Raw genomic sequence first — 14,390 nt, 5'->3', positions numbered from 1 at the left:
TACGGAGGTCTTGGTCTTCACTCTTACCCCTCCTCCCTTCCACACTCTCTCTGTTGCTCTCTCCTCCTCTCTCCTTTAGATTATTTTTCCTCTTTCAAGGTGAAGAATTATCAAATTGTCCAAATATATCCAAATTGTTTTAAGAACGTTTAAGAACGTATCTTTAGAATGACCTGTGGACAAAACGACTAAGAAAAATGATCTAGGGTCCCCTCTTTTGGTTCTACACTGTTATTACACCGTCAAACATTCATGTATTGTCGAAATGGGTTACATCGCCACTGGTAAAAGGTGTATAAGACAAACCAAGTACACAAAACACCTTCTTCCACGTTTAATTCCACAATGGCATATTTAAGACGACACACATTACAAAAGCGGACATCAGATCAAAACTCGGGACATATACATGTGTTTGTTGATTTTTTTTGGGGGGGGGGGGAGTAAAATCAGTTATTTCCATATATTACAATACTGAACAGACATAACAGTTGTAATCCTTTTCAAAGAGCATGGATCCATGGCATACTTGACTCCAAACACACAGACATTGAGAATAGTACATAGAAACACAAGCTGTTGAAAGCGTTTTTTTATAGAAGTGAAGATGGGACGAGTATTCGACATGTCATTTTAGGGACACTGTGAAGATATGTAGAAATGTGCGAATCCTTGTAAATAATTCAAATGTCTCTCACACTTCAAATTCCTCTCGACATGCAGATGGATTGAAATGAACCAACAAACAAACTACCATTCAGAAAGTGTGCAGTATTTGCCAGCAAATATCCACAAAACTAGGAAATGATTGTAGACTACTGGTGTATTTGGGAGCAAAAAGCACCAGGTAAATTATAGAGTATCAAGAGCTGTATCACATAGGGCGGCGCACAATTGGCCCAGCATTGTCTGGGTTCGGACGGGGTAGGCCGTCATTGTAAATAACACTTTGTTCTTATCTGACTTGCCTAGTTAAATAAAGCTCAAACATTTTTTTTTAACCATTTTTACATTTACAAAAAAAATAGAGGCAGACATGTAATGTAATGACAAAAGCAAGAGACGTGTTTGTTTTGTTGTTGAAAAGGAGGAATCAAAAAAGCTTTGGCAATTCCCAGAGTCCAGTAGAGTACGGTAAGTGCAAATATCTCATAAAATCCCATATCAATCGGACAAATACAGTGAGAGAGAAAGCAATGAACCTGTCAGGCCAACAATGAACCTGTCAGGCCAACAATGAACCTGTCAGGCCAACAATGAACCTGTCAGGCCAACAATGAACCTGTCAGGCCAACAATGAACCTGTCAGGCCAACAATGAACCTGTCAAGCCAACAATGAACCTGTCAGGCCAACATTGAATCTGTCAGGCCAACAATGAACCTGTCAGGCCAACAATGAACCTGTCAGGCCAACAATGAACCTGTCAGGCCAACAATGAATCTGTCAGGCCAACAATGAACCTGTCAGGCCAACAATGAACCTGTCAGGCCAACAATGAATCTGTCAGGCCAACAATGAACCTGTCAGGCCAACAATGAACTTGTCAGGCCAGCAATGAACCTGTCAGGCCAGCAATGAACCTGTCAGGCCAGCAATGAACCTGTCAGGCCAACAATGAACCTGTCAGGCCAACAATGAATCTGTCAGGCCAAAAATGAACCTGTCAGGCCAGCAATGAACTTGTCAGGCCAGCAATGAACTTGTCTTTTTAATATTCCTATGCAGCCATAACCTTGACATCAACCACCTAATGGAATGAGAGAATCATTGGAATGAATTATGTTGATATGAGCTTGTAAGATAAGCCATGCTGTAGCAACCATGGTGAAGTGAAATCCAATAGCTAAAAGAACAATGTCAACTACGGAAAGAGAGAAAGCAGATGAGACTTTATAAACGCCCAGAATAACATTTGATGAAAAGAGAGTCAAGGAATTAAAGAACTTTGACACAGTACTGTTCTTTTAGAACTCAACTTAGTAAAGCTTTGACAGACGTTATCTTTTTCAACCGAGTTAAAACCACACGACACAAACATTTAGACAGCCTGTAAAAAAAAATGTTAGCTAGGCCGACATAAAATACATTATAATGCTTATATACAAACTGTTGCAAAACTGTACTATGGGCTCTGTTACTTGGTGACTGACATTGAATAAAACTCATACAAACGTGTGCGGTACTTACCGGGATATAATCAGCAAGTAAATACCCTCTGAATATTAGCAGCGATCACTAATATATGTGACGACTTCAGTAAATATATAAGGGTAGGATTGGTCATGTAAATTGACTGTAGCTTATCAAATTGTTGCCATAAACATTAAACCTTCCTGTCTTCAAAAGTCACCTCTACATATTTCATGCAGCTCAATTTAAACTGGGTCCTTATCGAAAAGTGGACATGCAAGTGTGAATCAACTTGATAAACTTGACGTTTGAGGTATGTTTTGCTGACAGTTTCATTTTGATCCTCTCTGAAACAGCTCAGAGAGAATATTTAATAACATGCAAAGGGATGACCAGGATACAACATCAATCGCGGATCAATACATAGCAAATAGGAAACACTAGTGACTTTGTACCAAGTCCGTAGTATAGGCAGCAGCTGCACATGTAAACAACGCCATGGCGCCCATGTTTAGGGGGAAGGACGGAGGGGAGGACAGAGGGAGGGATGGAGGGAGGGATGGCTAACACTACCCCACGGTCCTATGGTCCAGCTTACACCAGTGTCTCTGGGAGTGTGTCTGCGTTTTCCGAGGACAGGAGTTGCCAGATATGCCATCTGTCCCTCTGCCAGTCCTGCCACTCTTGGCTCATGGGTACCATGCTGTCCGTGGTGGGGGAGGCTGAGTTCTGTGGCACCATTGCCCTCCCACCCTGCAGGGGGTGCTGGTGAGGGGGTGCTGCGAGGGAGGGGGAGACAGGCTGGGCTGGTTTAGAGGCAGAGGGGGAGAGCCTGGAGGACAAGCCGCCGTAAGGGGGAGGGGGAGGACCCGAGTGGGCGGAGTTAGGGCTGGGGTTAGCCTGGTGTCTAATGCCCTGGGGGAGGTTCTCTGCGCTGCTGGCTGCTGATTGGCTGTCAGGGTACGGTAGGGGTGGGGTCACAGGGTTGAGGCTCAGCAGGAGGCGCGGCCGTCCCGCCTTGCTGTGAGGGCTGCTACAGACCCGTGTGACAGGGGGATGGGGCCTGCATTCGGCCACGCCCAGCGAGGTCTGTGTCCGTCGTACCACCTGCCTGGCATCGCCTTGGAGACAGTCAAGTCCTTCCTGGGAGCTGCGTGAGCTGCCCTCTGACATGTTGCTATGGGAACCTTGAGATACAGATGTCAATGGAAAAAGTCAGAAAATTAAGATACGTAAAAGTAAAAAAATGTGATTGTTACATTTCAACAGCTTACCTGCATAAGGCTGGTCCATCAGCCCTGGTTTCAGAGTGGAATGCCAAGCTCCCCAGATATTAGCATGCTCCTCTGACGTATAGGACATAATGAACATGACCATGTTTAGGGACCATCATACCCATCATCATCATCGTCATTATTATCAAGATTATAATCATCATCATCATCATCATCACCTCCACCACCACAATCATCATCATCATCTCCATCATTATCAAGATTAGAATCATCATCACCTTCACCACAATCATCATCATCATAATTAAGATTATCATCATCACCTCTACCACAATCATCATCATCATTAAGATTATCATCACCGCCTCCCAGGTGGCGCAGTGGTCTAGGGCACTGCATCGCAGCGCTAGCTGTGCCATCAGAGACTCTGGCCGGCCGCTACTGAGAGGTCCGTGGTGCGACGCACAATTGGCCTAGCGTTGTGCCGGTTAGGGTATTTTTGGCCAGTAGGGATATCCTTGTCTCATCGCGCACCAGCGACTCCTGTGGCGGGCCTTGCGTAGTGCACGCTAACCAGGGTCGCCAGGTGCACGTTGTTTCCTCCGACACATTGGTGCGGCTGGCTTCCGGGTTGGATGCGCGCTGTGTTAAGATTCAGTGCGGCTTGGTTGGGTTGTGTTTCAGAGGACGCATGACTTTCGACCTTCGTCTCTCGTTAAGATAATCATCATCATCATCATTGAGATAATCATCATCGCCACAATCATTACCATCATCATAATTACGGTAATCATTATCATCATCATCATTAAGATAATCCTTATCACAATCATCATCATTAAGATAATTATCATCATCTCCACCACAATCATTATCATCATCATCATTAAGATTATCATCATCATCACCTCCACCACAATCATCATCATCATTAAGATAATCATCATCATCACCTTGACCACAATCATTATCATCGTCATCATTAAGATTATCATCATCACCTTCACCACAATCATCATCATCATCACCTCCACCACAATCATCATCGTCATCATCGTAATCATCATCATCATAATTATCACCACCATCACCACGATCATATCAACCACAGCTTAAGTAAGACTGGACAGTAGTCCCCTCACCTTTTGAGACCCAAGGATTGGACCCATGGGTGTCCCGTGTCCGTCCTGCCACCTGCCTCACCAGGGTGTATTGTTCTGACCCTGGGCTGGTCCCTTCCCTCTGGTGCTCAGACAGAATGGGGGAGTTGTTGTCATAGGGGGACAGCTCTCCACTGGAGACCTTGTTGGAGTCACTGGAGGAGCGCCTCTCGCTCAGGGAGAAAGGATCCTCCGATCGCAACACGTCTGGACTCCTGTGGAGTGGAAGGAGGGATGGATGAGGGAGAGAAAAGGATGGGTAGAGAGAATAAAATTATATTGCCAAAGATGATGGGTTCTTCACTTTCTCTCAACAGACATGAACACCAGGCTAAGCAACTACTTTCCATGAGTACTCAAAATGTGTGACTGTGATATGTGCAGTGGAACCAATGTACTCACTGTGATGCCTTTCTCCTGAGCAGATAGTCTACCACATCAGGATCAGTCTCTAGTAAACTCATTAGGACCTCATTCTGCAGGTCCGGGGGCACCTACACACAGACAACAGCAGACATGACCAAACAAGTACAAAAAAACATGGTTTATGTATGTAATGGCACATGATAGAGCACTAGGGGGTGCTATTGACAAAGACAACCTCATGGTGAAAGTGAGTCTAACTTTTTCCATCTTCAGGTTTGGTGATCACAAGCCAGTCAATACATGAACACATAGTATAACATTGAATACTATTAAATACCAGTCTATGGATCCATCTATAGCAGGGAAGGGCAACTTGGCGGCCCACGGACTACACCCTTATGTTGGTCCGTGGACCAATTTCACACCAAAAACAAACAAACAAAAATATTTGGGGGGGAAGAATAATAGAATATACAAGGTTCAATTTAGAAACTTGGTTGTGCATCAGAATTCACTCAACTAGCCCATTTCAGCATTTTGTAATTTATTTTTTAAATTTAGATTGGTAAGTTAGTCTAGCGGCCAGCTATCTAAACTTATCGTCAGCGTGGTTGAATTACCGACCGGGTTGGGGTCCATTGATGATCAGTTATCATATTAAAAACTACAAACATTTGCCTCCATCCTATGGCAAAATATGTCAAATTGCGGGAAATGAGCTGTAAAACTGCACATTTTTTTCTCCGCCCCAAGGCAAAATTATTAGAATTACACGAAATGAGTTATAAAAATGCAAAATCTTCTCTATGCTCCATGGCAAAATATGCAGAATTGCACAAAATTAACTTTAAAAATAAAATGTACGCCGACCCACGAGCCACTGTGGCCCCTCATAACGAGTTGAGTTTTTTGTTGTTGCCCCCAACAGTTGCCCATCCCTGATGTATAGTGTCTGGGCAATGGGCAATGAAATACATGGGCAATAAAATAAGTGATTTGGCAATGAAGCACGACAGTCCAAACACATCCAACTAAAGAGCTGCAAACATCTTTATTGGTTTACGTCAGGACCTTCAGCAAACAACAGCCCAGTCGAAAAACACGAGGGATAACATTTCAGGACCTAATGTAACCGATGTGAAATGGTTAGCTAGTTAGCGGTGGTGTGCGCTAATAGCGTTTCAATCGGTGACGTCACTTGCGCTGAGACCTTGAACTAGTGGTTCCCCTTGCTCTGCAAGGGCCGCAGCTTTTGTGGAGCGATGGGTAACGATGCTTCGAGGGTGACTGTTGATGTGTGCAGAGAGTCCCTGGTTCGGCCCGGGTAGGGGCGAGGGGATGGACTAAAGTAATACTGTTACACTAACAATAGCTCTTTCCAGCGTCCCGCCACTACCCTGAATTACACGGTCTGAGCGGAGGGAGGGATGTGTGATGGCAAGAAAGAGGACAGGCAGAGGTAATGGAAATGTTATGGCTGTATACAGACCTAGGACATAGAGAGTTCATCAAATGTGTCAGTGCTAAACCCATGCATTTGACGTGATAACTACATAAAAACAGATTGAGTTTACACAATGTAGGTTATGTAGTTGTTGCAACTTCTCTACAACTGCATCACCTCACCTGTGTACAGTGTATACAATGAACTCACAAGGGAGTCTTACTTACTGGCCAATCTAAAGTGATAATTCATTGTAGCTTGTTTGCTGGCTATTAGGAATACATTACTGTAATTACACAGTACCTGCCTGTCCAATTACCATATACGTGCAAGGTTGTATTATAAAGAGGGACTAAACAGGAGAATGGGTAGGATATCAACACACACACACACACACCATGAAGAGGGAGTGGAAGGTTGCGATCATCCTCTGGAGGACAGCGATGACAGCGGTGCTCTCCTCTGCGCGGGCCGGACTCTGCACACTGAACTCCTTATCTGAACTCTTCTGCTTGTGGAGCAGGTTGGGACCAAAGATGGTGGCCAGGTTCAGAGAGGTCATCTTGTTCCCCGTCACCTGGAGGAGATGAGGACATAGGAATAACAATAATGCCAGCTGCTTAGCAAATGGTTTTATCTAAAGCCACTGAGTACAGTGAGTGCATACAGTTTTGTGTGTCCTGTATGTGATTCCTGCATAGCATGGAATCACATACAGCCACATTAGACTAGGAAAACATGTGCAATTGACTGTCATTAACACAATATTGACCTCATAGAATACCATATTGACCTCATGGAATACCATATTGACCTCATGGAATACCATATTGACCTCATGGAATACCATATTGACCTCATGGAATACCATATTGACCTCATAGAATACCATATTGACCTCATAGAATACTATATTGACCTCATTGAATACGATATTGAGTGCTTCAGGAAAATAACTAGCTAAACAGATTGGACAACTACCATGAAGAACACACAACAATGGCTAAACTGAGACTTCACCACGATGTCACAGAACAGCAGCCCTCTGTATCCAACCCTCCGAATTAGCCTCATCCCCTTGATAACATCAAGAGACCAAATCAGTCACTATGCATCAGAGGGACACAATGACATGACAATGTTTTGATTGCGTGTTCCTGAGACCTTGTGCCCCCCTCCCCCAGGAACCCGAGATCGCGAGAACTAGTCTCAGTGCGAGTTAGTGAGGGAGGAAGATATGCTGTTGAACTTGACGCCGGTTACACACCTATCCAATACTCTCAGATCTAGTTTATAGGGAGGTCTAGGGGTAGGGGCATGTGGTTGTTTTGGGAATCATGGGGAGTGGTGGGGGTAACAGAAGGGGTCTTCGCCTTACCCCCTGTCCGTCTTTGTCCTGGCTGTCGTGGGCATGGTTCGCCACGGTAGAGAGGAACTGCAGGAGGCGGTGCAGTGTGTCGCTGTTACAGGCTGGCAGCAGGTAAACCAGGAGCTGGGTGGCACTCCGCTGCTCCTTACAGTCCAACACTACAGAGGAACAGGACAGGGGTCAGGGGTTAGAGGTTAGAGGTCAGGGTGTCGCTGTTACAGCCTGGCAGCAGGTAAACCAGGAGCTGGGTGGCACTCCGCTGCTCCTTACAGTCCAACACTACAGAGGAACAGGACAGGGGTCAGGGGTTAGAGGTTAGAGGTCAGGGTGTCGCTGTTACAGCCTGGCAGCAGGTAAACCAGGAGCTGGGTGGCACTCCACTGCTCCTCACAGTCCAGCACTACAGAGGAACAGGACAGGGGTTAGAGGTTAGAAGTCAGGGTGTCGCTGTTACAGCCTGGCAGCAGGTGAACCAGGAGCTGGGTGGCACTCCACTGCTCCTCACAGTCCAGCACTATAGAGGTACAGGACAGGGGTTAGATGTCAGAGGTAAGAGGTTAAGAGTGAGGATTCAGTCTAAATAATTTGAAATATGTCACACTCTCACATATATACACATAGGCAAATATACATACAGATAGACATACAGTCGTTGCCAAAAGTTTTGAGAATGACACAAATATTAATTTTCACAAAGTTTGTCTTTAGATATTTTTGTCAGATGTTACTATGGAATACTGAAGTATAATTACAAGCATTTCATAAATATCAAAGGTTTTTATTGACAATTACATGAAGTTGATGCAAAGAGTTAATATTTGCAGTGTTGACCCTTCTTTTTCAAGACCTCTGCAATCTGCCCTGGCATGCTGTCAATTAACTTCTGGGCCACATCCTGACTGATGGCAGCCCATTCTTGCATAATTAATGCTTGGAGTTTGTCAGAATTTGTGGGTTTTTGTTTGTCCACCCGCCTCTTGAGGATTGACCACAAGTTCTCAATTGGATTAAGGTCTGGGGAGTTTCCTGGACATGGACCAAAAATATTGATGTGTTGTTCCCCGAGCCACTTAGTTATCACTTTTGCCTTACGGCAAGGTGATCCATCATGCTGGAAAATGCATTTTTCGTCACCAAACTGTTCCTGGATGGTTGCTCGCTGAGGATTTGTTGGTACCATTCTTTATTCATGTCTGTGTTCTTAGGCAAAATTGTGATTGAGCTCACTACCTTGGCTGAGAAGCAACCCCACACATGAATGGTCTCAGGATGCTTTACTGTTGGCATGACACAGGACTGATGGTAGCACTCACCTTGTCTTCTCCGGACAAGCTTTTTTCCAGATGCACCAAACAATCGGAAAGGGGATTCATCAGAGAAAATAACTTTACCCCAGTCATCAGCATGCTAATCCCTGTACCTTTTGCAGAATATCAGTCTGTCCCTGATGTTTTTCCTGGAGAGAAGTGGCTTCATTGCTGTCCTTCTTGACACCAGGCTATCCTCCAAAAGTCTTTGCCTCACTGTGCGTACAGATGCACTCACACCTGCCTGCTGCCATTTCTGAGCAAGCTCTGTACTGGTGGTGCCCCGATCCTGCAGCTGAATCAACTTTAAGAGACGGTCCTGGCGCTTGCTGGACTTTCTTGGGCGCCCTGAAGCCTTCTTCACAACAATTGAACCGCTCTCCTTGAAGTTCTTGATGATCTGATAAATGGTTGATTTAGGTGCAATCTTATTGATTCCAAGCACCCCCTCCTTTCTTTTGAAGCTTCCAGTCTGTTATTCGAACTCAATCAGTATGACAGAGTGATCTTGTCCTCGTCAACACTCACACCTGTGTTAACGAGAGAATTACTGACATGATGTCAGCTGTTCCTTTTGTGGCAGGACTGAAATGCAGTGGAAACATTTTTTGGGGATTCAGTTCATTTGCATGGCAAAGAGGGTCTTTGCAAGTAATTGCAATTCATCTGATCACTCTTCATAACATTCTGGAGTATATGCAAATTGCCATCATACAAACTGAGGCAGCAGACTTTGTGAAAATGAATATTTGTGTCATTCTCAAAACTTTTGGCTACGACTGCACATGTAGACAATGACATTCACATACACAACACTTGGCACAATGTATGCACTCTGGTAGGGTAAAGCCCAACCTTTACAGTGCATACAGCCTGTGGGTCATTGAACCAAGTATACACTCTTAAGTGTGGGTTTAGTGCAAACTGAAGGTGTGTCCTACTAAAAGAGGCCAACGAAGGTGATTGGGCCTAGGGCAGAGACTGACTCTAATGCTGCACACAGAGGGTAGTATTCATAAGTAGTGAAGTTGATGTTTCCTCACACATGGTGTTTATGAAGGCAGTGTAGAGCTCCTTGGTTAGGAGAGGGTCAGGCATGTCTCTGAGGAACTCCTTGAGCAGCGCGGCCACGTCGTGGACACTGTGCTCCTCATCTAACTGGACGTCCACTCCCCGGTCAAACTCCTCCCTCAGCTAAGAGACAGAGTAAAACAGAACATGAGATATACCATGTAGTCCACATACTTTAATGTACAGCGACTACAGTTAGAAAGTGAACTCAGAGAAACACTCAAACATATTCGCATCACACGTGAACACATTCCAGTCACGTTACGGGGACACACAGATATACACACACCAGGTGTGACCTTGGTGGTGAAAACATTCTCACAGTTAGTCCTGGTCCAACCGGTTCTGTTCCCATACTGTGTCAACCTGCTTACTCTGCAATCTGACCCCTAGCATTACTCAGGATTAAAATGGGTCCACTTAGTCCAGTAAGATAAGCATTATAAGCAAGTATAGTGTTTGATCAAGCATTATAGCGAAGTTTGATTATAGCTTGTGTTTTAGATAAAAACCTGGTTACAGATCTAAATGTTGGCAGGAAGTAGCCTAATCATATAGCTACTTCCTTAAAGTGAGAGATGGTTGAGATTTAAGTAACTTTGAAAATACGATCTGTTAGTGATGTCGATGATATAGTCCATTCTTTTTCAAGTCTGTAAACGGGGGATTACAGTGAGAAGTCATGTAGATTGTCTCACATGGTGACATTTTGATTCAACGCGCTGATAGCTTTGTATTCCCTCAAACGGTGAGATGTTGAAAATAGAAATACACTCCCCATCTCAGAACGGAAACAACACCATTTAAGACCGAGGCTGAAACTGGCTGGCACCAGTGCTTGTGTTTTTGCTGACTTGAACGAAAGATTAGGATCTGCCATTGTGAGCGTTGCGTATGAGCTACGCATACAGAGAAGACGGAGAAGTCCAAACTCAGAGAACACAAGTCAGAAAACACTCAAATCTCCTTAAAAAAACAGAGACATTGTCCAAAAACAACACTTAAACGAATGGAGTTTTCTGTCATAATAACCAAAAGCAAACGTTCAACTGACATTGAAAAAAAGGAGGGAGAAAAATTAATGGCGAGCAAAAAATACTTAAAACCACACTATGACTATGACGATATAGGCAGAACATACATGTCCATGTAATCTGATTAATTATGATATAAAAGGCAAACCTGATCCTAGATCTGCACTGTGATGGAAATTGAATACAGGCCCTGAGATGGAAATTGAATACAGGCCCTGAGATGGAAATTGAATACAGGCCCTGAGATGGAAATTGAATACAGGCCCTGGGATGGAAATTGAATACAGGCCCTGGGATGGAAATGAATGCTACAAGCCCTGCTTGAATTACAATATGGCATTAAGGCTCGACTGCGTCCCTTTGTAGACTAGGGCCACGACTACAGAGGAGCCTGGCTCTTCAGCCGGGGCCAAGTTCATCCGCTCTGCTTCCTTTAATAACGTACGCTGAACTAATGCTAAGTGGGTGTGCATTCTCCGAAGCAGCGGCAATATCAAAACCAATGCATGAATATAAATATATTGTGTCAACATATCAGAATTTGAATAGCTTCTATCTATATACATTCATTTCAATAGCTTCTATCTATATCACAGTATACAGAAATATAATGTAATTAGCATTGGTCCCTGTTAAAAAAATAATAATAAGGACTTATAAAACCATATTGTCAACCAGAACCAGTCAATTAATAAAATGTGTAATTCATTTCAATCAATGCTTGCTTCAACTGAGTTATCGATACAAGATCCTCTATTAATAAGATGGATTAAGTTTAAAGAGGTCGCCGACCACTCGCGGTGGGCTGAAAACAACAGCTTTGTGCAGCAATGTGTGAGAAGTATCAAAAAGTGCCTCTCCCAGATTCTCACCTGCCTCACTCTCTTCTTGGAGCTCCCCACTCGGAATATCCCCACCGTCTGAAGACCTGTCAGAAGAAACAGCGGAGGACAGAAGTGAGCATCATCCTCCACTGGTCAAAGAGACACTCAGGCCGAATAATCACAGATGGAAGAGACGTGAAGACGTAGCCGCCATACGCCTCCTTTCAACACAGAGATTATAAACCAGCAAACCTAAACCAACGCTGCTGTGGCCCATTCACGCCTTAGAGGACTTTAGCTCCTAACGCTCAGTCCAGCAAGTGAGGATTCAAAGACTGCGGGAGAGCGGGGGGAGTAAACCCAGGGTACCACGTTGAGAAGGATTGCAAAGTCGGTTCACTGAGTGTCGGGAATGAATGGCCAGACACTACTGCCTTGTTTCTACATCATCTTGGTTGGGCAGTGCAGGGCGGGGTAAAGATGTGGGGCTGGTTGTGCAGTGCAGGGCGGGGTAAATATGTGGGGCTGGTTGGGCAGTGCAGGGCGGGGTAAAGATGTGGGGCTGGTTGTGCAGTGCAGGGCGGGGTAAATATGTGGGGCTGGTTGGGCAGTGCAGGGCAGGGTAAAGATGTGGGTCTGGTTGGCTGGTTGTGCAGTGCAGGGCGGGGCGGGGTAAAGATGTGGGGCTGGTTGGGCAGTGCAGGGCGGGGTAAATATGTGGGGCTGGTTGGGCAGTGAAGGCGGGGTAAATATGTGGGGCTGGTTGGGCAGTGAAGGGCGGGGTAAATATGTGGGGCTGGTTGGGCAGTGCATGTGGGGCTGGTTGGGCAGTGCAGGGCGGGGTAAATATGTGGGGCTGGTTGGGCAGTGCAGGGCAGGGTAAATATGTGGGGCTGGTTGGGCAGTGAAGGGCGGGGTAAAGATGTGGGGCTCGAATCAGATCAGGTGAGTGATCCCTGACAAAGACGAGGATTTTGACCACAGGAATAGAGCCGTGTCCAACACATAGGAAATGTTTTGAAACAGGGAGGTGCTACCTGCGCTCGTTTTCGGTTTCCGTTGCAAAACCTTTTGCTACATTGTACCCTACTGAACAGGCCCCAGGTGTGATCAGTGAGAGGGGCTGTATTCATTCGTACCATACTTCTCCAGGTGCTGGCAGCAGCTGTCCACCAGGCGAGGCACCTGTCTGTAGATAGGGTTGAGGCTCAGCCTCTTGTCCCGGTGCTTCTCCTTCTTGCTGGGTGCTTCAGCGGGCAGAGAGAGCTGCAGCGCCTCCAACAGGCGGGATTGGTTATCATCCAGGTCTGTGATGGAGTCCACCGACATGCCCCCCTGCAGACCACAATGAGAGCATTATCAAGCTGACGTCTACTTGAGGTCACAGACACACACACACAAACACACACGCACACACACACACACACACACACACTCACACGGCGATGGAGTGTGTGTATGGAGTTGGTACAGTAGGCGTGTGGGGGAGACCCTCACCCTCCTGCGTGCCCGCGGGGCAGCCTCGGGCGTATTGGGCGACGTGGACTCGTTAGCTGTCTCCGAGGTGGAGCTGAGGGAGGAGTTACTGCTGGACAGCTCCTTATTGGTGGACCTCTTGGTGGCAAACTGCAGGATGGACGACACCAGGTCCGACGGGTCCTTATGCTCCTCCCTGTGAGGAGGGTCCTGACGCAGGCTATCCTGGCGCTGCCTCTGGGTCCGGTCGTTGGCGATCACCTGGGACAGGGCCATACCGAAGGCCTGGGGTATGCATTCTGGAAGGGGAGGGGAGGGAGAGAGAGGAATGTAAATACAATATTCTTAGCAGAGAGAGAGAGAGAGACAGAGAGACAGAGAGAGACAGAGGGAGAGAGAGAGAGGGAGAGAGAGAGAGGGAGAGAGAGAGAGACTGAGGGAGAGAGAGAGACCGAGGGAGAGAGAGAGAGACAGAGGGAGAGAGAGAGAGACAGAGAGCGAGAGAGAGACAGAGAGCGAGAGAGAGAGACAGAGAGCGAGAGAAAGAGATCGAGAGACAGAGCCCGAGAGAGAGAGACAGAGAGCGAGAGAGACAAAGCGAGAGGGAGAGACAGAGGCCGAGAGAGAGAGAGAGAGAGAGAGAGAGAGAGAGTGTGTGTGGTTGTGTATGCATGAAAGACGTGTGTGGTCCTCCATGTGAATGTGTTGTGAACGATAGAGATCTTTAGATTATGATTGTTACTGTATTGATTCTTCAGTGAGTATTAATTCACTCATTGAATATTTGGACGCAGGTGTTGTTGCGCACGTATCCACATATTCAACTACATCATATTTACTTTGAGGCATTGGTAGGCCCGCGAGAGAAAAAGGAGACATTCTTCACGTGTGCTATAATAGTATAAAAATACAAATAAAAACATAACAAATGATGTTTTAAAGGTTTCCTGATTCAGCGCCAAATCCTAACTG

General features: G+C 45.7%; 1 protein-coding gene across 5 annotated transcripts in view; it reads right to left on the bottom strand.

The window, feature by feature from the left end:
- Nucleotides 1-319: 319 nt before the first annotated feature.
- LOC112255144 (rho GTPase-activating protein 6) overlaps nt 320-14,390 on the bottom strand; it is an 81,267-nt gene continuing 67,196 nt past the window's right edge. For 2 of the 5 annotated variants that reach the window (XM_042323978.1, XM_042323980.1), the window contains exons 4-13: nt 13,440-13,717; nt 13,082-13,277; nt 11,991-12,046; nt 10,057-10,207; nt 7,716-7,864; nt 6,735-6,914; nt 4,930-5,021; nt 4,510-4,742; nt 3,407-3,478; nt 320-3,319 (exon numbers count right to left, since the gene is read on the bottom strand). In XM_042323978.1, coding sequence (XP_042179912.1) covers nt 2,727-3,319; nt 3,407-3,478; nt 4,510-4,742; nt 4,930-5,021; nt 6,735-6,914; nt 7,716-7,864; nt 10,057-10,207; nt 11,991-12,046; nt 13,082-13,277; nt 13,440-13,717 — 2,000 coding nt within the window. In that variant the 3' untranslated portion in view covers nt 320-2,726. The remainder of the gene's footprint in view (nt 3,320-3,406; nt 3,479-4,509; nt 4,743-4,929; nt 5,022-6,734; nt 6,915-7,715; nt 7,865-10,056; nt 10,208-11,990; nt 12,047-13,081; nt 13,278-13,439; nt 13,718-14,390) is intronic. The other 3 variants (XR_006083683.1, XR_006083684.1, XM_042323979.1) reach the window with 3 other exon arrangements.

The sequence above is a fragment of the Oncorhynchus tshawytscha genome, linkage group LG07 (genome assembly GCF_018296145.1).
Source record: "Oncorhynchus tshawytscha isolate Ot180627B linkage group LG07, Otsh_v2.0, whole genome shotgun sequence".
In the NCBI taxonomy this organism is placed as follows: domain Eukaryota; kingdom Metazoa; phylum Chordata; class Actinopteri; order Salmoniformes; family Salmonidae; genus Oncorhynchus; species Oncorhynchus tshawytscha.
Note: the sequence above shows the minus strand (reverse complement) of the source record. Positions and strands in the feature narration are given on the sequence as shown.